The sequence below is a fragment of the Salvelinus alpinus genome, chromosome 13, assembly GCF_045679555.1.
Source record: "Salvelinus alpinus chromosome 13, SLU_Salpinus.1, whole genome shotgun sequence".
Lineage (NCBI taxonomy): Eukaryota > Metazoa > Chordata > Actinopteri > Salmoniformes > Salmonidae > Salvelinus > Salvelinus alpinus.
Window position 1 is genome coordinate 6,324,954 of NC_092098.1, and position 22,734 is coordinate 6,347,687.

General features: G+C 43.4%; 1 protein-coding gene across 3 annotated transcripts; it reads right to left on the reverse strand.

Moving 5' to 3' along the window:
• Positions 1-13: 13 nt before the first annotated feature.
• Positions 14-21,767, reverse strand: LOC139536877 (RAC-beta serine/threonine-protein kinase-like). 3 transcript variants are annotated; one of them, XM_071337575.1, is made up of 14 exons: positions 21,516-21,767; positions 20,157-20,321; positions 19,860-19,988; positions 19,504-19,615; positions 19,146-19,293; positions 11,251-11,382; positions 10,666-10,731; positions 10,467-10,535; positions 6,217-6,339; positions 5,719-5,847; positions 4,869-5,083; positions 4,580-4,667; positions 2,705-2,807; positions 213-1,807 (listed from the first exon to the last, which is right to left on the reverse strand). In XM_071337575.1, the coding sequence occupies exons 2-14, from the start codon at positions 20,200-20,202 to the stop codon at positions 1,728-1,730; spliced, it is 1,440 nt and encodes a 479-aa protein (XP_071193676.1). In that variant the 5' UTR covers positions 20,203-20,321; positions 21,516-21,767; the 3' UTR covers positions 213-1,727. The 3 variants fall into 3 exon arrangements, with proteins under 3 accessions (XP_071193678.1, XP_071193676.1, XP_071193677.1); XM_071337576.1 differs by lacking the exon at positions 21,516-21,767 and adding an exon at positions 20,402-20,518 and having other exon boundaries at positions 541-1,807; XM_071337577.1 differs by lacking the exons at positions 10,467-10,535; positions 10,666-10,731; positions 11,251-11,382 and having other exon boundaries at positions 14-1,807.
• Between the last annotated feature and the right edge of the window lie 967 nt (positions 21,768-22,734).

A 22,734-nucleotide genomic window follows, 5' to 3' on the forward strand; every position in this document is an offset into this window, starting at 1 on the left:
TAAAACTAAAAAATACATACAATGGGATCCTTTAATTGAAATAAGTCAGGGGAAACAGACTTACTTTCATTTAGACATTTATGAATGGTTTTCTTAAATGAGTAGTAATGTCTTCAAAGGGGTCAGGAAAACAGCAAGGTGGAATACAGAGAAAAGTTCCTCTCAGAAATGATTTCACAATGGACACAAGGCTCACATGACTAACAGAACATTTTTGAGAACAACCTGGATCTCCTTGTCACGACCAGCAACAGTCAGCAGTGAGACACCAGGCAACGAGGAGCAGGCGTGATTACATTCAACACACACCTGGTGTTGTGACCAGAACGGCAACCCGTCACTGATCCACTCATCAACACCTGTGTGGCCATTTCTGATAGTACAGCAGATGTTTATGACAATTGAAAGAAAAAAATACCTGCGCGAAACAAGATAACAATAAAACATACAAATCTTATAATTTGAGTAGAAGGAGGTCTGCCTAAGGATATAAGGCTGAGTTCACACAGGTAGAACAATTCTGATCTTTTCACTAATTGGTCTTTTGACCAATTAGATCAGCTCTGAAAAAGATCTGTGATTGGTCATAAGATATCAATTGGGCTGCCTGTGTAAACACAGCCCAAGTGCTAGTCGACCCTTGTAAATCATATGGCTGGTGTGTCTCAGAGCAGAGGTGTTGAGACCAGTCCTTAATTAAAAACAGGGTTTTACAAATGTACATGTACAGTGATTCCCTAAATCCCATTCCTTTTCTCTGTAGCACTTATTGTTCTATTCACAACAATCAGTCAGAAACAAGAACGTAATACTAGTTCATTTCATTGGGATTACAGTTAAATGGTAGTACTCTGTCCTGCATCTTCTCATATTCCAGAGTAGGTTCTTGAGCACTGTGTCGGAAACATCCGTGTAGTGTGACGTGGCAAATTAATCTACTGATACGCGTCAGGCAAGTTTACGTCAATCAGCTAGCTCAAACACACCGACACGACCGCACTCTGACACACACACACGAAACGCAGACATTCAGTTTTGTATCTCTTTTCTCCCAAGCACACAGTCAAACACATTGAGGGAGAAACATCTTAATTGTTACCACCCCGCCCCCCTCCTTGCCCAGTAGAACCACTTCAACACTATTGGTAACAGCTAGTTCCAGAAAAAGAGCACTTGAATAAATCACAGAAATATGACTCCTTATCAACTGTAACAATCAGAGAGAGAGAGGGGGGGGGGTGTAATATTTTTCTCATTTTTGAAAACAAGAACCACTTGTTTTGAGTTTCTTCCACCCAGCCGTGTGAGTTACTGGGTTAGTGTGAGAGGGACAAGGGGAGATAGAAAGAGGGAGTTTCAGAGAAAGAGCGAGAGCGAGAGAAAAAGAAAGAAATGAGAGATCAGTGCCTCAAATCTGAGGAGCAGTAGTGTCCTATAGCGCCACCTATAGGTCCTAGGTCCTCCCTGTGCATGGCTGATGTGCTACTGCTGCTGACGACGTGAGGTCCTGTGCGGTTCACAGGCTGCATTTGTGCATGACCATAGTGTAGGCGAAGTTTGAGAAGACAAGATGGCTGCGAGCCTAGGCACTCAGATCCCTGCTGTAACCAGAGATCCATCAGCCTGTGGTGTCTCAAGACTGCAGTCTTTTTTTATAAGTGTGGACGCGAGTGTGTGAGCTGATGCGGTATGTGTCTCTCCAGTGTGTGTGTGTATGGTGGAGACTGTCACTCTCGTATGCTGGCGGAGTAAGAGAACTGGGGGAAGTGTGCTGGCTGGTTGGGGTCCTCACAGTCCAGATTGTCATCTGGAAAACAGAGAAAACAGTCAGTGTCAGCGCCGTAACCACGTCCCTGCTGGTGGCATATAGTGGCACAAATCAGGTTTCCATCCAACCTTTTAATGCGAGTAAAGTATATGTCGGATTTAAAAAAATGTCACGACAGACATGATGGAAACAGCAAATTTGTCAGTCAACTTTCCAAATGTCAAACTAAATACGCTAGACAATATTGATAGGGGGGGAAAAATATCTATACTGTTACATATCGGGATACTATTTTTGACGATATATCATAAAGACAATATCGCTAGTTGGATGTACCAAAAAGTATTTTTCATTCATAGCTTGTTCTCGATCTTTTTAAATAGGAAGACATTTTGTTTTCAGCACTTATTTACCTGACTGAAAAAACCAACAAAAAAAACCAACTTGTTTTCGTGCTTGAGCCTGCTCATGTCTTTTTATTCAAGCAATATGTTTGGAACATCGAATCGCAATGCGTATAGAATCATGAGAATCACAATACATATCGGCACCTAAGTATCGTGATGTCCCTGGCAATTTCCAGGATTTTTTTGTGTCAGTAAAATGAATTATGCAAGAAATGGCAGTGGAAATGCCTTTATGCTCAAATATCCACATCAAAACAAACTTGGGAGTCACACAATGATATGGTGTGTGTGGTCCACCCAGTACGACTCAGGAAAGCATGCCGTTTTTTAGGCTACAGATGAAATAAGTTCTGAACTTCACAGGGTGGTGAAAGTGCAGAGTGATGAGCTTGATGCTCCTTTTGTTTTTATGTACATTCTAGAATATTCTTGTGAACATCTGTCGCCAATTGAATGAAAACCTAGCTACACACTAATAAAAACACTTGCAAACTCACATGCACGCATAAACACGCACACACAAACTCACATTTGTCTGGAGGTGTGACTGTGATGGTCTGTGCCGTGAACTCATCGTCAAAGTAGCGGGTGTCGGTCTCCGACGTCACCTGAGGCTTGAAGGGCGGAGTCAGCTGAGGAGGGAGAGAGCAGAGATTGGCTAAATCATCCAGAAGTGGACATCACAGTACCAACCTTTCCTATGCCATCTCAGAAGTCTTGTAAAACATATTGATATTGGCCGAGTTCGAGAGCATCAGATGTGTGATGCATTGTGGGTAAATTCTGATTGACTGCCATCTACAAATAATAACGATCTATGATGCAACCAGCTCTGTGGCCTTATGGTTAAAGTGTCCGCCTGGAGATTGATAGGTTGAGTCATACCAGACTCTGAAAATGGGACCTCATGCCTCTCTGCTTGGCACTAGTTTCAAGTTTTAATGTCACATTCACAAGACATCTGTGGCATTGTGTTGTGTGACAAAGCTGCCCATTTTAGAGTGGCCTTTTATTGTCCCCAGCACAAGGTGCACCTGTGTAATGACCACATTGTTTAATCAGCTTATTGATATGCCACACCTGTCAGGTGGATGGATTATCTTGGCAAAGGAGAAATGCTCACTAACAGCGAATGTAAAAAGGAAAATGGTGCAACATTTTAGAGATATTTTATTACAGCTCATTTAACATGGAACCAACACTTTACATGTTGCGTTCATATTTTTGTTCAGTATAGGTGGGTGAGGGCAGTGTGGCATGGAATTGAGATTGCGTCGTTTATGGATCTGATTGGGCAGTATGCAAATTAGAGTGGGTCTAGGGTGTCTGGTATGATGGAGTTGATGTGTGCCATAACCAGCCTTTCAAAGCACTTCATGATTAAAGATGTGAGTGCTACAGGGTGATAGTCATTGTGGCATGAAGCCTTGGAGTTCTTGGGAACAGGAATGATGGTCATCTTCAAACGTGTGGATTACAGACTCAGTCAAAGAGAATATGCCTGCAATCTGATCTGCGCATGCTCTGAGAACATGCCCTGGAATACCGTCAAGCCCCGCGAGTGTTGACCTGATTAAAGACCTTACATCGGCCTCGGAGAGAGAGATCACCCAGTGGTGGCCCTCACGTACGGTATGGTGTTGTTATTGTCGAAGCGTGCATAAAATGGGTTGAGTTCATCTGGTAGAGGCATCGTTGGGCAGATCACGGCTGGGTCTTCCTTTGTAATCCGTAACGGACTGTAGCCCCTTCCACATGCGACGGGGTCGGAGCCTGTGTATTATAGTTCCACTTTATTCCTATATGGTCCTGTTGCTCGTTTGATGACTGCGGAGGTCGTAGCAGGACTTCTTGTACTTATTCCTGTCCTCAGCCGTAGCCTCAGGGTTGTCTGCGATGGCCCTGTGTGCAGTAGCCCTGTCCTTTCGTTTAGCTCCAACCTCTGTGTTAATCCAGGGCCTTTGATTGGCGAAGCAGCGAACCTTCACTGTGGGGACAACTTTCGCAGATGCATTTCCTTATGAAGCCGGCGACGGAGGTGGTTAGCTTGTTGATGGTATCGCCAGAGTCTCTGAACATATTCCAATCATCAAGGAAAAGGATTCGGGATCCTCTCTGCTTAGCACTCAGCATTAAGGAAAAGGATTCGCTTTAGGCCCTGCGAAATACTAGCACCCTGTCATCAAGCTGCCTCACGCTACAGAAACAAGTGATAGTCTCCTGCCCTATGGGGCGTTCTAGCTCAGACAAGGCTAATTAGTTTACTTATTGATGATGCAAGATCATTTGGGAATCAGTCATTCAGCAGTTGATGTCAAACAAGTGCAACTGCAAACAAAGTGACCTGGAATGCCACCATTTGACTGATTCAGTACCACTAATCTATCAGCCTACATTCACTCACCTTCCTATCTACCACATCCTGCCAGTTGATGGAGGTGAAGAACTTGTGGGACATCACATCTTTGGCATCCTCGGGTCCTCCCCCTAACCTGTCAATAAACAACAGAATATCAGAGAACCCAGCTTGATTCTCACCAGTATTTTCTACTACATTAGGGGCTGTGTGGGCCGGCCTGCAATCATGAGCGCACACACACCTTTCTTGAGCAGACACCCAGCCTAACACAAATGGTGTCCTCCCTGAGCAGGCCAGTCAGACAGACCCATATCCCAACCCCACCACGACGTACCTCTGCTTGGGGTCCTTTTTGAGCAGGCCTGCGAGCAGCGCCTTGGCCTCGGGGGCCAGGTTCCGGGGGAAGCGGATCTCCTCCATGAGGATGAGCTCAAACAGCCGCTCATGGTCCTGGTTGTAGAAGGGCAGCCGACCGCACATCATCTCGTACATGACCACGCCCAAGCCCCACCAATCCACAGCGCGACCGTAGTCATTGTCCTCCAGCACCTTGACGTGCAGGGAGGTAGGGGGGAAAAAACGGTCTTAGTCACTTTATGGGGGCCTTCAAAATAAATATTACATAGGCAATTGATTGATGACATTAGCATACAGTAGGATACCTCCTATCTAAATACTCACTGCGTTAAGACTAAGTTTTTTTTTAAACACAATGGAGAATCAGTAGATAAGAGAACCAATCTTAAGCAGGATATCTGCAGGTTCCATGAAGTTGAATTTAAAACTTTAAGACCTTTTTAATGCCACTTGGAATACAATTTAATACCAATTTTGAAGTCTGCACACCACACACTTGCTAATATTCCTTTCCAGAAATGAGCCCATGTTGGCAATAAATAAGTTTAGGGCTGGTTCTAAAAAGGCTATAGACTACAGGGTTCATATTATCAGGCAGGTGTGTTATTTTAGCAATGAGCATTCTCCTGTAGGCTGTAAACTCAGCAAAAAAAGAAACATTCTCTCACTGTCAACTGCGTTTATTTTCAGCAAACTTAACATGTGTAAATATTTGTATGAACATAAGATTCAACAACTGAGAAACTGAACAAGTTCCACAGACATAAGACTAACAAATGGAATAATGTGTCCCTGATCACTACTCATGCCCAGCACCGTGCCCTCACCTCCGGTGCAAGGTACTCTGGGGTGCCACAGAAGGTCTTCATGGTGGCGCCGTCCGTGATACCTTCCTTACATAGCCCAAAGTCGGTGATTTTAACATGTCCGTCATTGTCCAGCATTAGATTCTCCAGCTGAGAAAAGACACCAGGATGGATGAGACATTAGAACAGAGTGCCTGGTGGTTTCACTAGCATCAAAGGTTACAGTTGAATAAGTTAATCAGTCTGCATCCTGACAGAACACCTACTTATATGATGATCTTGATGGCTAGCTAGCAAACGGAATCAGCCATCCAGGTCATCCCATTTCCGGGTGTCAATTGATTTTAAAAAGTTGTGCTTCACATGTCACACCAACAATTGTGAGAATGGTCAATGGTACTTTTGTAAACGTCTTGAGAATTTACATGATAAGGCATGATTATTATTACAATTTGAAGAAACAAAATCCTTTGACGTATGAAGGGAGCGAAGAGCAAAATCAACACAGATAGTGCTTACCTTCAGGTCCCTGTATACCACATCACGAGAGTGGAGGTATTCCAACGCAGATACAATCTCAGCGCCATAGAAACGGGCCCGGTCTTCCGTGAACACGCGATCCCGAGACAGGTGGAAGAAGAGCTGGAGGGAAAAAGACAGCAAGAGAGTGTGAAAAGGGGAAATTATTAATTTGAGATGCTTTAATATTTTTTAAAAGTCCTTGATCGCTTGAACACTATTTTTGCAACAGCCACTAAACTGCAAGTGTTTGCCAAAACAAAACATTTCTCTTGCTAAATGCACTAACACCATCAAAACTTCAAATACCTTTCACACTAGCTGTGGTTGCTGACGCATATGTGGTTGAATCATCAGCATACATTGACACACATTCTTTGTTTAATTCCAGTGGCAGGTCATTGGTAAAAATAGAAAAGAGTAGAGGGCCTAGAGAGCTTCCCTGCGATACACCAGACTTAACTTCTTATGGCTGCAGGGGCAGTATTGAGTAGCTTAGATGAAAGGTGCACAGAGGTGCCCAGAGTAAACGGCCTGCTCCTCAGTCATAGTTGCTAATATATGCATATTATTATTAGTATTGGATAGAAAACACTCTGAAGTTTGTAAAACTGTTTGAATTCTGTCTGTGAGTATAACAGAACGCATATGGCAGGCAAAAACCTGAGAAAAAATCCAAACAGGAAGTGGAAATTCTGAGGCTGGTGGATTTTCAACCAAGATCCCATTGAAATTACTGCGAGATATGAATGGGTTTGCACTTCCTACGGCTTCCACTAGATGTCAACAGTCTGTAGAACTTTGTCTGATGACTCTACTGTGAAGGGGGGCCGAATGAGAGAAGAATTAGTCACCACTGCCATGAGGTGACCATTCTTTACCATGCACGTTCACATGAGTGAGCTCCGCTCCATCGCTCATCTGAAGTCAATCTAATTCTCCGGTTGGAACGTTATTCAAGATGTATGTTAACAACATTCTAAAGATTGATTCAATACATCGTTTGACATGTTTCTACTGACTGTTACGGAACTTTTGGACATTTCGTCACGTTTTAGTGAACGCGCTTCGTGACTTTGGAATTGTTTACCAAACGCGCTAACCAAAGTAGCTAATTGGACATAAATAACGGTCATTATCGAACAAATCAAGCATTTATTGTGGACCTGGGATTCCTGGGAGTGCATTCTGATGAAGATCATCAAAGGTAAGGGAATATTAATCATGTAATTTCTGGTTTCTGTTGACTCCAACATGGCGGCTAATTTGACTATAGTTCTGAGCGCCGTCTCAGATTATTGCATGGTTTGCTTTTTCCGTAAAGTTGTTTTGAAATCTGACACAGCGGTTGCATTAAGGAGAGGTATATCTATAATTCCATGTGTATAACTTGTATTATGATCTACATTTATTATGAGTATTTCTGTTGAATAGATGTGGCTATGCAAAATCACTGGATGTTTTTGGAACTAGTGAACGTAACACACCAATGTAAACTCAGATTTTTTAAATTAAAAATATGAACTTTATCAAACAAAACATACATGTATTGTGTAACATGAAGTCCTATGAGTGTCATCTGATGAAGATCATCAAAGGTTAGTGATTCATTTTATCTCTATTTGTGCTTTTTGTGACTGCTATCTTTGGCTGGAAAAATGGCTGTGCTTATTCTGTGGCTTGGTGGTGACCTAACAATCGTTTGTGGTGCTTTCGCTGAAAAGCATATTTGAAAATCGGACACTTTGGTGGTATTAACAACAAGATTACCTTTAAAATGGTATAAGACACATGTATGTCTGAGGAATTTTAATTATGAGATTTCTGTTGTTTTGAATTTGGCGCCCTGCACTTTCACTGGCTGTTGTCATATCATCCCGTTAACAGGATTGCAGCCATAAGAAGTTAACTTCACTAGGGGGCAGCATTCGGAATTTTGGATGAAAAGCGTGCCCAAATTAAACTGCCTGCTACTCAGGCCCAGAAGATAGGATATGCATAGAAAACACTCTAAAGTTTCCAAAACTGTTAAAATAATGTCTGTGAGTATAACAGAACTGATATGGCGGGCAAAAACCCAAGACAAATCCAACCAGGAAGTACTATTATTTTGAAAGGCTGTTTTTCCATTGAAAGCCTATCCACCATACAAAGACTTAGGACCCAGTTCACGAGCTCTGTATCTTCCTTTACATGTGGCCAGTCTTTAGGCATTGTTTCAGGCTTTTACTCTGAAAAATGAGGGAGATACAGCACTTTCAATCAGTGGCCAGTGGAAATTTCTATTCATCAGCCATGCGCCTGATCGGGAACGTGCCTTTCTTGTTTCTCCTTTCCTATGGACAAAGTTTTTGTCCGGTTGAAATATTATTGATTATTTATGACAAAAACAACTGGAGGATTGATTTTAAACATCGTTTGGCATGTTTCTACTAACTTTTATTGTACTTTTTAAAACATTTAGTCTGAAATTAGTGCACACGCCTTAAGCATTCGGATTACTGGACAAAACACGCGAACAAAAAGGAGGTATTTGGTCATAGAGGGACATTATCGAACAAAACGAACATTTACTGTCTAACATGGAGACCTGGGAATGCCACCAGATGAAGATCAAAGGTAAGTGATTAATTTTAATGCTATTTCTGACTTTTGTGACACTCTCCTTGGCTGGAAAATGGCTGTGGGTTTCTGTGGCTAGGTGCAGACCTAACATAATCGCAAAGTGTGCTTTCTCCATAAAGCCTTTTTTAAATCTGACACAGCGGTTGCATTAAGGAGAAGTTTCTTTATTTGGATGTTTAACACTTGTATCATTTATCAATGTTTATGATGTGGCTCTCTGCACTTTCACCGGATGTTTATTTGAGAATGCATTTCTGACCATAACTCGCCAATGTAAACTGAGATTTTTGGATATAAATATGAACTTTATCAAACAAAACATACATGTATTGTGTAACATGAAGTCCTATGAGTGCCATCTGATGAAGATCATCAAAGGTTAGTGATTAATTTTATCTCTATTTCTGCTTTTTGTGACTGCTCTCTTTGGCTGGAAAAATGGCTGTATGGTTTTCTGTGACTAGGTGCTGACCTAACATAATCGCATGGTGTGCTTTCGCAGTAAAGCGTTTTTGAAATCGGACACTGTGATTGGATTTACAAGAAGTTTATCTTTAAAATGGTGGATAATTCTTGTATGTTTGAGGAATTTTAATTATGGGATTTCTATTGTTTTGAATTTGGCGCCCTGCAATTTCACTGGCTGTTGTCGAGGTGGGACGCTACCGTCCCACTGGTACCAGAGAGGATAACATGTTTGACATTATAGAAGATTCCATTAAAAGAAAACCCTCAGTTCTATTAGATAGATAGCTCTGAATCCACAATATGTTAGAGGTTGAAATAATATCAAAGACTGCACTGAAATATAACAGTACAGCTCCCACAATCTCCTTATCAATTTCTTTCAACCAATCATCAGTCATTTGTTTCAGTGCAGTACATGTGTGCCCTTCTCTAAGCTTGCTGATAGTCTTGTTCATTTGTTTACAGCGAAATAGCATTGTATTTGGTCAAACAACATTTTTCTAAATGTTTGCTAAGAGCTGTCAGCAAGCTGATAGGTCTGCTATTATAACTAGTAAAGGCCGCTTTACCATTCCTGGGTAGCGGAATGACTTCTGCTTCCCTCTAGGCCTGAGAACAAGCACTTTCCTTTAAGCTCATATTACTTTCCTCTATGCTCAGGTTAAAGATATGACAGATAGGAGTGGCTATAGAGTCAGCTACCATGACAGATAGGAGTGGCTATAGAGTCAGCTACCATGACAGATAGGAGTGGCTATAGTCAGCTACCATCCTCCATAGCTTTACATCTAAGTTGTCAATGAGAATATTTATTTTACAAAACAAACCAACACCCTTAGAACACATGTCACCAAACTATCTGAATCCATCAATGGTATCATTCGTCATCAAATGGTAATTCCACCAGATCAGTGTTTCTTAATCCTGGTCCTGGGGTGCACATTTTGTTTTTTCTCTCTTGTAATGGAGATTTGTGTCAAGTGTTTTGCAAAAAAAGTGTTTAGCATTTAGCATGAAAACAATGTGAAATTACAAACTTACGTAAAAAAACGTTATTTTGGCCATACGGATACCAGTTACAATCAGTGTTCAAGCAATTGATAAAACTGTAATGACACATTCATGTGTTTGTGTGTGTGTGACATTGGGACACCCACCTCTCCTCCGTTGGCGTATTCCATCACAAAACATAATCGGTCATGAGTCTGGAAAGCGTATTTCAGTGTCTGGAAGAGTGGAATGAGACAATTGATCAATTTCCCATCCCGCAAGCCCTCCTATAAATAAACAGCATGTGTGGGTGTTCTGTTTTGGACCAGCACACGTAATGAGTTGACAGTAACACAGAACACTCACTGTGAGGAAGGGATGCCGGGTGTTCTGTAACACTCTGCTCTCTGTAACCGTGTGCGCAACCTCATCCTGGACACACATTTAGACAAATCAGATCAGAGGGCCAGCCTTTCACAGCAACAATAAACACCAAAACACAGTACTTAGACCATTCGCTTATAACTAATTATAAACTGGGTGGGTCGAGCCCTGAACGCTCACTGGCTGAAAGCCGTGGTACATCACACCGTATACCATGGGTATGCCAAAACATTTATTTTTACTGCTTTAATTACATTGGTAACCAGTTTATAATAGCAATAAGGCACCTAGGGGGGTTGTGGTATATGGCCAATTAAGGGCTGTATCCAGGCACTCCGCGTGGCGTTGCGCATAAGAACAGCCCTTAGCTGTGGTATATTTGCCATATACCACACCCCCTCGGGCCTTATTGATGAAATATACCACTCACCACCTAAAAATGCCTTATACAGGACAATCGGACTAAATAGATTAGGCCTAATACCAAAGGATCGTCATTCCCCAATAAATTGATGGCCAGTAGTCTTCACCACTGTAAAGTGGTATAGGTTAGGCCTATTTCTTTACCTTAGCGATGATGACCTCCTTGCGCAGGATCTTCATGGCATAGTGCATCCCGGTGGCTTTCTCCTTCACCAGGATAACCTTGCCAAATGTACCCTTCCCCAGCAGCTTCAGGTAGTCAAAGTCACTCATCGTCTGACAACACAGATACAGGGTTGAAAATTCAACCATCTTATCTTATGTAACCCAGCCAAAACACATTGATGATGAACTATGATACTTTACAACAGATCATTCTCACACCATAGACGAAATTGCCACGGGGGATGGGGGGGGGGGCATGTCCCCACCCAATATTCAGAACAGGTTGATTCATCCACCCAATCATTTATTTAAAAATTATAATTCGGGGGGGGGGGGGGGTCCCCAGCTAGCATATGAACACAAACTATACTAAATATAGTCACAGGTAACCAAATAATTAATTATTGTTTTACAATGAAGGTCTACAGTAGCCTCAACAGCACTCTGTAGGGTAGAACCATGGTGTAGCCGGAGGACAGCTAGTTCCCATCCTCCTCAGGGTACAGTTTCTTCAATCCTAATACATAGGAGGCTGTTAGGTTCTAAATAAACAGAGTAAAAACTAACAGACAACTATAAAAAGTTCAAACCAAGTTTATTCACCCAATGGGTCAGACAGCTGAACAGACAAAGACATGTTCCCACCAGCACAAGTGTATATATACCACACTTTAGGTAAAGTCTCCTCCTCTTCGCTAAACATTACACCTTTATTGCTAGGCAGGAAAATAAGTGATGTGGGTAATAAACGGTTCCTTCTCCCTTAATGTGACCTGACCTCGGCACCCATTCCTCACTAATCCACAGCTCTCCACCCTTATCCGTGACCGCCACCATGTGATGGCCTTTCACTTACTCAGTAACATTCCAAGCCATATCCAAACTTAATTGACTCCAACATATACATTCCTCCTACAGGTAACCATTAACTTCTGGGGTAGAAACCAGACTGTGGGCCTTCTCCTTTCCATAGGACACCTGATGTCTAACAATAACATGTTCAGACGGAACGTAAACGTTCTGCATTCCCCTCTCTCCCTCCATACCATGAACAAGGATATTTCATATTTCAAGTTTAGAAGTCTATAAGAGCTCTTGCAGCATGAACTGACATGTCCACCCAATCAAAAGATCAGAGAATGGATTTAGTACTAAAAGCAGAAGTTACTGCTAGCTAGCACTGCAGTTCATAAAATGTAGTTGACACAAAGGAGAGATGTTTTGACTTAGCTAGCGAATGCAGCTAACTATTTTAGCCTACTCAAACACCAGGATCAAACAGAGGCATGCTATGTTAGCTAGCTGGCTATCCAACACTGGAACTCTTCCAAGTCAAGATAAGCTTTTGGTTTTATTAATTTATTGCCACCGGGGCCTGCCGATGTAACTGCTAAACTGCTTGATGACTATACTGCATGACTGTTGCAGGTTTACTAACGCGTTAGTTCTAGTAGCTATGTTAACTAACTATGACGTAAGCTAATATAAAATGGATAATAAACGGCACCGAAGGAGATGGCTGCTGTTTTACGATCTCGTAACCAATTGTGCTATCGTGTATGTTCTTTTGCGTTATTTTTAACTTATTTTGAACATAATGTTTCTGCCACCGTGTCTTATGACCGAAAAGAGCTTCTTGATATCAGGGCAGCGATTACTCACCTCGTACTGGAGGAATTCTTCAACGAGTCAGACGGGAAGGATTTACTTCGGACGCCCGACAGGGCCCTCACCTCCGTCATTCGAAGGAGGAAAAGACATATCGTGGACGACGGTCCGGGTGCCTTGTAAAGATCCGTCGCAGAGAGGGTAATCTACCTTTACCGTCGGTCCTATTAGCCAACGTACAATCAATCGATAATAAAATAGACTAACTACGAGCATGTATATCCTACCAACGGGACATTAAAAACTATAACATCTTGTGTTTCACAGAGTCGTGGCTGAACGACAACATGATTCACATACAGATGGCAGGTTAAGCTTTCTCGGCAGGATAGTACAGCGTCTTCTGCGGCGGCCTATGTATATTTGGAAACAAAAGCTGGTGCACGAAATCTAAGGAAGTCTCAAGGTTTTGCTCGCCTGAGGTAGAGTATCTCATGATAAGCCGTAGACCACACAATTTACCAAGAGAGTTTACACCTATATTTTTCGTACCTGTCTATATACCACCACAAACAGATGCTGGCACTAAGACCGCACTCAATGAGCTGTATACGGCCATAAGCAAACAGGAAAATGCTTATCCAGAGGCGGCGCTCCTAGTGGGCGGGGACTTTAATGCAGGGAAACTTCCATTCTACCTAATCTCTACCAGCATGTTAAATGTGTAATCAGAAAGGAAAAAAACTCTAGACCACCTTTACTCCACACACAGAGAGACGTGTACAAAGCTCTTCCTCAGCCTCCACTTGGCAAATCTGACCATAATTCTATCCTCCTGATTCCGGTTCATAAGCAAAAACTAAAGCAGGAAGCACCAGTAACTCAGTCAATAAGAAAGTGGTCAGATGTAGCAGATGCTAAGCTACAGGACTGTTTTGCTAGCACAGACTGGAAAATGTTCTGAGATTCTTCCGATGGCATTGAGGAGCAAACCGCATCAGTCACTGGCTTCATCAATATGTGCATCAATGACGTCGTCCCCACAGTGACCGTACGTACATACCCCAACCAGAAGCCATGGATTACAGGCAACATCCACACTGAGCTAAAGGGTAGAGCTGCTTTCAAGGAGCAGGACTAACTCGGAAGCTTATAAGAAATCACGCTTTACCCTCCAACGAGCCATCAAAAACGCAAAGCATCAATATCGGACTAAGATTGAATTGTACTACACCGGCTTCGATGCTCGTTGGATGAGGCAGGGCTTGCGAACTATTACAGACTACAAAAGGGAAGCACAGCCGCGAGCTGCCCAGTGACACAAACCGACCAGACAAGCTAAATTACTTCTATGCTCTCTTCGAAGCAAGTAACACAAACATGCACGTTCCGGACGACTGTGTGATCACGCTCTCCGTAGCTGATGTGAAACAGGTCAACATTCACAAGGCCGCAGGGCCAGACGGAGTACCAGGACGTGTACTCCGAGCACGTCTTCACTGACATTTTCAACCAGTCCCTGATTGAGTCTGTAATACCAACATGTTTCAAGCAGACCACCAAAGTCCCTGTGCCCAAAAACACTAAGGTAACCTGACTAAATGACTACTGACCTGATGCACTCACGTCTGTAGCCATGAAGTGCTTTGAAAGGCTGGTCATGGCTCACAACACCATCATCCCAAAAACCCTAGACCCTCTCAAGTTTGCACACCGCCCCAACAGATCCACAGATGATGTAATCTCTATTGCACTCAACACTGCCCTTTCCAAACTGGACAAAAGGAACACATACAATTGATCGGAAGTTTACATACAGTTGGAGTCATTAAAAAAACTCATTTTTCAACCACTCCACAAATTCCTTGTTAACAAACTATAGTTTTGGAAGGTCGGTTAGAACATCTACTTTGTGCATGAAACAAGTAATTTTTCCAACAATTGTTTACAGACAAGATTATTTCACTATCACAATTCCAGTGGGTCAGAAGTTTACATACACTAAGTTGACTGTGCTTTTAAACAGCTTGGAAAATTCCAGAAAATTATGTCATGGGGTTAGAAGCTTCTGAGAGGCTAATTGACATAATTTGAGTCAATTGGAGGTGTACCTGTGGATGTATTTCAAGGCCTACCTTCAAACTCAGTGCCTCTTTGCTTGACATCGTGGGAAAATCTAAAGAAATCAGCCAAGACCTCAGAAAAAGAATTGTAGACCTCCACAAGTCTGGATCATCCTTGGGAGCAATTTCAAAACGCCTGAAGGTACCATGTTCATCTGTACAAACAATAGTACTCAAGTATAAACACCATGGGACCACGAAGCCGTCACACCGCTCAGGAAGGAGACGCGTTCTGTCTCCTAGAGATGAGCGTACTTTGGTGCGAAAAGTGCAAATCAATCCCAGAACAGCAGCAAAGGACCTTGTAAAGATGCTGGAGGAAACGGTACAAAAGTATCTATATCCACAATAAAACAAGTCCTATATCGACATAACCTGAAAGGCTGCTCAGCAAGGAAGAAGCCACTGCTCCAAAACCGTCATAAAAAATCCAGACTTTGGGGACAACGATCGTACTATTTTGGAGAAATGTCCTCTGGTCTGATTAAATAAAAATACAACTGTTTGGCCATAACGACCATCGTTATGTTTGGAGGAAAAAGGGGGAGGCCGAAGAACACATTTACATTTAAGTCATTTAGCAGACGCTCTTATCCAGAGCGACTTACAAATTGGTGCATACACCTTATGATATCCAGTGGAACAACCACTTTACAATAGTGCATCTAACTCTTTTAAGGGGGGGGGGGGGGGGGGTTAGAAGGATTACTTTATCCTATCCTAGGTATTCCTTAAAGAGGTGGGGTTTCAGGTGTCTCCGGAAGGTGGTGATTGACTCCGCTAACCTGGCGTCGTAAGGGAGTTTGTTCCACCATTGGGGTGCCAGAGCAGCGAACAGTTTTGACTGGGCTGAGCGGGAACTGTACTTCCTCAGAGGTAGGGAGGCGAGCAGGCCAGAGGTGGATGAACGCAGTGCCCTTGTTTGGGTGTAGGGCCTGATCAGAGCCTGAAGGTACGGAGGTGCCGTTCCCCTCAGCTCCGTAGGCAAGCACCATGGTCTTGTAGCGGATGCGAGCTTCAACTGGAAGCCAGTGGAGAGAGCGGAGGAGCGGGGTGACGTGAGAGAACTTGGGAAGGTTGAACACCAGACGGGCTGCGGCGTTCTGGATGAGTTGTAGGGGTTTAATGGCACAGGCAGGGAGCCCAGCCAACAGCGAGTTGCAGTAATCCAGACGGGAGATGACAAGTGCCTGGATTAGGACCTGCGCCGCTTCCTGTGTGAGGCAGGGTCATACTCTGCGAATGTTGTAGAGCATGAACCTACAGGAACGGGTCACCGCCTTGATGTTAGTCGAGAACGACAGGGTGTTGTCCAGGATCACGCCAAGGTTCTTAGCACTCTGGGAGGAGGACACAATGGAGTTGTCAACCGTGATGGCGAGATCATTGAACGGGCAGTCCTTCCCCGGGAGGAAGAGCAGCTCCGTCTTGCCGAGGTTCAGCTTGAGGTGGTGATCCGTCATCCACACTGATATGTCTGCCAGACATGCAGAGATGCGATTCGCCACCTGTGGAGCGAAGCACCATCCCAACCATGAAGCACGGGGGTGGCAGCATCATGTTGTGGGGGTGCTTTGCTGCAAGAGGGACTGGTGCACTTCACAAAATAGATGGCATCATGAGGGAGGATAATTATGTGGATATATTTAAGCAACATCTCAAGACATCAGTCAGGAAGTTAAAGCTTGGTTGCAAATGGGTTATGACCCTAAGCATACTTCCAAAGTTGAGGCAAAATGGCTTAAGGACATCAAAGTCAAGGTATCGGAGTGGCCATCACAAAGCCCTGACCTCAATACCATAGAACATTTGTGGGCATAACTGAAAAACCGTGTGAGCAAGGAGGCCTACAAACTTGACCAGCTCTGTCAGGAGGAATGGACCAAAATTCACCCAACTTATTGTGGGAAGCTTGTGGAAGGCTACCCGAAACGTTTGACCCAAGTTAAACAATTTAAAGGCAATGCTAACAAATACGAATTGAGTGTATGTAAACTTCTGACCCACTGGGAATGTGATGAAAGAAATAAAAGCTGAAATAAATAATTCTCTACTATTATTCTGACATTTCACATTCTTAAAATAAAGTGGTGATCCTAACTGACCTAAAACAGGTAATTTTTACTGGGATTAAATGTCAGGAATTGTGAAAAACTGAGTTTAAATGTATTTGGCTAAGGTGTATGTAAACTTCAACTGTATGTGAGAATGCATTGACTACAGCTAAGCGATCAACACCATAGCGCCCTCAAAGCTCATCAATAAGCTAAGGACCCTGGGACTAAACACCTCCCTATGCAAATGGATCCTGGATGTCCTGACGGCCTGCCCCCAGGTGGTAAGGGTAGTTAACAACACATCCGTCACGCTGATCCTCAACACGGGGGCCCCTCCGGGGTGCGTGCTCAGTCCCCGTTCACTCATAACGGCATGGTCAGGCACGACTCCAGCACCATCATCAAGTTTGCCGATGACAACAGTGGTAGGCCTGATCACTGACAACGATGAGACAGCATATAGGGAGGTCTGAGACCTGGCCGTGTGGTGCCAGGACAACAACCTCTCCCTCAATGTGATCAAGACTAAGGAGATGATTGTGGACTACAGGAATAGGAGGACGGAGCATGCCCCCATTCTCATCGACGGGCTGTAGTGGAACAGGTTGAGCGCTTCAAGTTCCTTCGTGTCCACAACACCAACAAACTATCATGGTCCAAACACACCAAGACAGTCGTGAAGAGGGCACGACAAAGCCTATTCCCCCTCAGGAGACAAAAGATACACCATGTGTCCTTAGATACTCATCCTGACTGGTTGCTTCACTGCATGGTACGGCAACTGCTCCGTCTCCGACCGCAAGCACTACAGAGGGTAGTGCGTACGGCCCAGTACATCACTGGGGCCAAGCTTGCTGCCATCCAGGACCTCTATACCAGGCGGTGTCAGAGGAAGGCCCTAAAAATTGTCAAACACTCTAGCCACCCTAGTCATAGACTGTTCTCTCTGCTACCGCACAGCAAGCGGTACCAGAGCGCCAAGTCTAGGTCCAAAAGGATTCTAAACAGCTTCTACCCCCAAGCCATAAGACTCCTGAACAGCTACTCAAAGGGCTACCCAGACCCCTCTTCGCTGCTGCTCTCTGCTTATAATCTATGCATAGTCACTTAATCGCTACCTACATGTACATATTACCTCAATTATCCCGACTAACCGCTGCCCCGCATTGACTCTGTACCGGTACCCCCTTTATATAGCCTTGTTTTTTATTTTACTGCTGCTGTTTAAGTTGTTACTTTTATTTTCTACTTATCTATTTTTTACTTAACACTTATTTTCTTAACTTCTTAAAGCATTGTTGGTTAAGGGCTTGTATGTAAGCATTTCACTGTAAGATCTACACCTGTTGCCTTCGGCGCATGTGACAAATACAATTTAATATGATGAAAACGATGTAGGCTGTGTGTAGCAGTTATGATATGAAGGTTTGGCTCAGAAAAGGTGAGAGGAGGAGAGTGCGTAGATGCAAGACGGAATTCTACAACTAAAATGATCCTGCGGTTTGTATGTAGCTGCTATGAAAGTGAACTGTTTGTGTATGATCAGGGGTGAATTCATTCCACAGATTCTATTAAAAAACGTTTCGTAAACGGAAGTAAATGGAACAACAGAGATAAACATACCTACATTTGTCCAATAGAAACTCTCGTCTGCAACTGTTGGACTAATGATTACACCCTAGATCAGCTAGATGCAGGCAAGAGTGTGCAAGGCGGTATTGAATGTGTTACTGTCTCACCTTGATGACATATTTTCTCTACAACGTAGGTGCACAGGTTGAAACTTTCATTCATAAGCTAGGTTGTAGCAACCTCATGATATGTATATGGAAAATTCTAGTATCATGTAGTAGCCTAAACCTATCGATGTTACATTGAGCTGGGTGAATGGAATATGAATGACAGTCATCCAATATGCTGTAATAGAAATAAGGCCATGCTCATAATTTTTTTTTATCATCCTCCCTCATCTTAAAAATGTCACCAACCGCCACTGGTAGGAACAAACCAGGATTTAGCACCCAACCATATTGGAAGAATAATCTGAGTGAACATGTTGTCTATCATGTCATAGAAACACACTCACCACTTTGGAGCGGGTCTTGGACATGGCCACCTCCATCTCCTCCATGCTGCTGTTGTCGCTGGGAGAGCCAAACAGGTCCATGGGCTCTTCCTCCTCTCGCACCTTCAACCTATTGGCCACCGCCTGGATGGCACGCATCCACTCCTCTCTGACACACACAGCCAAATGATGTGCAATTACTACACCATAGTGAGCTTGTAGAATTCCTTCTAACCACTTTTGCAGATGACTTACACAGAAACATATCCATCCCTCCCTCCACCTCTATGTAGACTGTTATCCATCCTCCCCACTCTCTTATCTACCCCTTCCATAGGCCCATTCTTACACCTCGTAGTTGCCCCTATCCCCTCCTTACCTCTCTGCATTGCTTTCCACATGGAAGGTCCTCTCGATGACTGTTGTCCACTGCAGGCAGCGGATAACGAATGTGTTAGGCTTGGGCCGCTCTGTCTTCATCAGCTGGCATTCTGGGACAAAAGGGGGGATTACGGCATTACGAATGTTTTAATGCCGCAATCCCGTGTTTTTACCTCATTTAATTTGTGAAGTGTGTGAAGACCCCCAAAGCAACATCTAGCCTTCAAAACACAAACATTTCATTTAAATGCTATGTGCAGAGGTGGCTCTAAACACCCAGAAAAATAACAAACACTGCCGGAGGCAAGAGCACGGGACATCAACAATAAAGTTTCCCCTTTGAAGGACCCTCACCTCCCACTGAGAAGTTGTTGAGCGGGGACAAGCTCTGGACGGACAGCTCAGGCTTCTCTTTGTACCCGATGAAGGAGCCGTCACTCTTTAGGATGAAGTAGCGCGGCCTCCAAGTTTTAATGTACTCACCTGCACAGAGAGACAAGTGGGCTTGAGTACTCTCATATAGCCTAGATGTACATTCAGTGGCAACTACATACAATGTGGATTGGTTGCGTCTCTGCCTGGCTTTGTCAGAAATTGTGTTATGAAAGTGATTATATTAGCTGTGAATAATAAGAAATTGCAAGCCCTCACCTCTCTTGTGGAGCCAGCCTTCTCGGACTATGCTGACCTCATTCATAGTCAAGGGTGGGATGGTCGTGGAAGGGGGTAGGGGAGGGGAACGGGTGGGGTTAAGGGAGGGGGGCCTGAGTGACTTGGACTGTCAGGAGGGTGTCAGTGTTTACAATAACCCAGCACCTAGACAAACAAACCACAACATGAGAGGCATATTAATGACAACTAGCCTACATGAGTTTGCAAGACATAGGCTAGCTTACACAAACTATGAAGAGATGAGCAGAGATGAACAGCATTTTGCATCCAATATGATTTTCCAGACAAAAATATTACTGACACCTAACCTTTCTGGATAAATGACAAGCTACAACTTTTATGAAGCATTGCTTATATTTGACGCTGGGGCAAGACTGTATTGGTGCTGCAAGAACAGATAGATCAAAGAAATGTGCCAGAGGGTACCAGTAAGCACACGAGCATGGCTGGGAGGGAGAAAGTGTTGCAATGGGTCTACAGAGAGCATTCGAGGTCGAATTGGTCAGCTAGCTAGGCTAGCAGACGCTGTCAAATCAGCTGTTTAACCTATAGCTAAAACACTGTTCGACGCTAATAAAGATGGCAAATTAGTTAGCTAGGCTACATCAAGTTTCAGGCTGACTTGAGACGCTGAGAGTCAAGACATGCTTTTAAAAAATCAGACTGAAACTTGACGTAACTAACGTTAACGTGCTACAGCTAAACGGTTAACGTTAGCTAGCTAACTGTAGCGGAATGGCTCCAATCAATAACTAACGTTACTCAGTTTTGTTGGCAATCAACGGATGGTTGATCTGTAGCTTACTAAATTTAAATAGGCAATTGAAACGGCACGGCATAAACTGTCTAAATGTTGTCTTGACACTTCTATCTGTAACGTTAGATAGGCTATTCCTGTTTTTGGTAACCAGCACACACGACACTAGCTATGAACTATCTCATCATAGCAGCTAGCTAGCGTTAGCTGACAAGCCCAGCTTCAACTATGTTTGGACAAGGACTGACAACAACACCTGTCACTTTCCCACCCGCAACCGAAACTAAAACGTAACGTACAAATTGACCTTCTTGACAACGACTTGGCGATTTAGCTACTCTTGAGCCAATATTGAAGAAACAAACATTAGAAAAGTCCAAGTTAACTGTTACTGTAACCTTTTACGTTAGCTAGCTAAACTAGCTATAGTAGCTAACTTCCATTAATACTCCCCACCATGGGCTGGTCTTAGGGGGGATATGTAGACACCGATGAACCCTGTCAACCCTGCAACGTTACAACAAGGCGATCTCAGCTAACGTAGCGTTGCCCTTTTTTCTCTGCAGTGTAGCTAACGTTACCTGAGTTTCGACTGTTTTCTGCGGAGGCGTGTTTGAGTCAGGGTGCACTAGTCTTCTAGTATGTACGCAGCAGAGCAGTAGCAAGCTATTTGCTCGTTGAATTAAAACGACCAAACCTGTAAAACGTATAAATGCGTATTTCTAAGTTGTTTTCTCTCCACGTTGTTCTTGTTTAGGTCAGTTTATTTTACAGGCTCAATCCAGTAATTTACAGGACATCCGAGAAGGAATACCCCCAACAAATCTTACAAACGGAAATGACGCAGTTGGGGTACGTATTTACGGGCGTCAGCCTGAGAAAGAAGGCATATCAAACATTGTTTTAACCAACCCAAGATATACCAGAGCCTGTCATTTCCAATGGGAATAAATTAATCATAACAAGCAAGAAGGTAAAGAGAAGAAGCAAGGTGGTGGTCAGAGCGAAGCACGAGATAGCGAGGTCCTATTGGCGCGTTCTAGCATTATTTGCATATTATCGCCTACTCTGTGAAGTGCGCTTGTGCAATAACTATATTCGCCCTTGCACTCCTTCTAAACAACGGCATTTTTTGAAAAAGTTGCAAAGGGTAAAGTTTACATAGCGTAGTCCACTCTGTTTGTTACATATTTTAGTTTCGGAAACAGAAAACTGTATTGAGATCTCATATTTAAATCGAGGAGTAAATGTGCAGAATGTCGGTCAAAATTAATCCCGCATCGTCTTCTCCCACTGCAGGCTTCCTCTCTTCACCAAATTTGGTAGTGAGTGGAAACGCCAAACGGATGCTTCACATTTATATATCCGGCGAAATATCTGGCCATTGTTACAGCTGTAGACATATTCTTCTTTAAATTTGTATTTGCGGATCACAACCAACTGAAAGGTGGATTCATCGACACCTACTGGACTGGAGTGTTCATCTATTTCTATTCTCTTGCTCTGTGTTTCCGTCTACTGTTCTGGAGTGTGAATTCATTACACTTTATGACACAAAAAGGGAAGTGACAAAAGATAGGGAAAAGGGAAGAAAAATTGCCATACCAACAGACCCTACACCCATTAAAACCTCACCATTATTCCACTACTTGTCCCTATCTGATTCTACACTAGGCTGGCAGCCTGGGAGGATGGGACACTATTGTTCAACACATCTTGTAACTCTTCTGCAGTAAAATCTCGTACACACAAGTACTTCTCTGCAGCTGCCACCAATACATCTATTTACTGTGATTTACG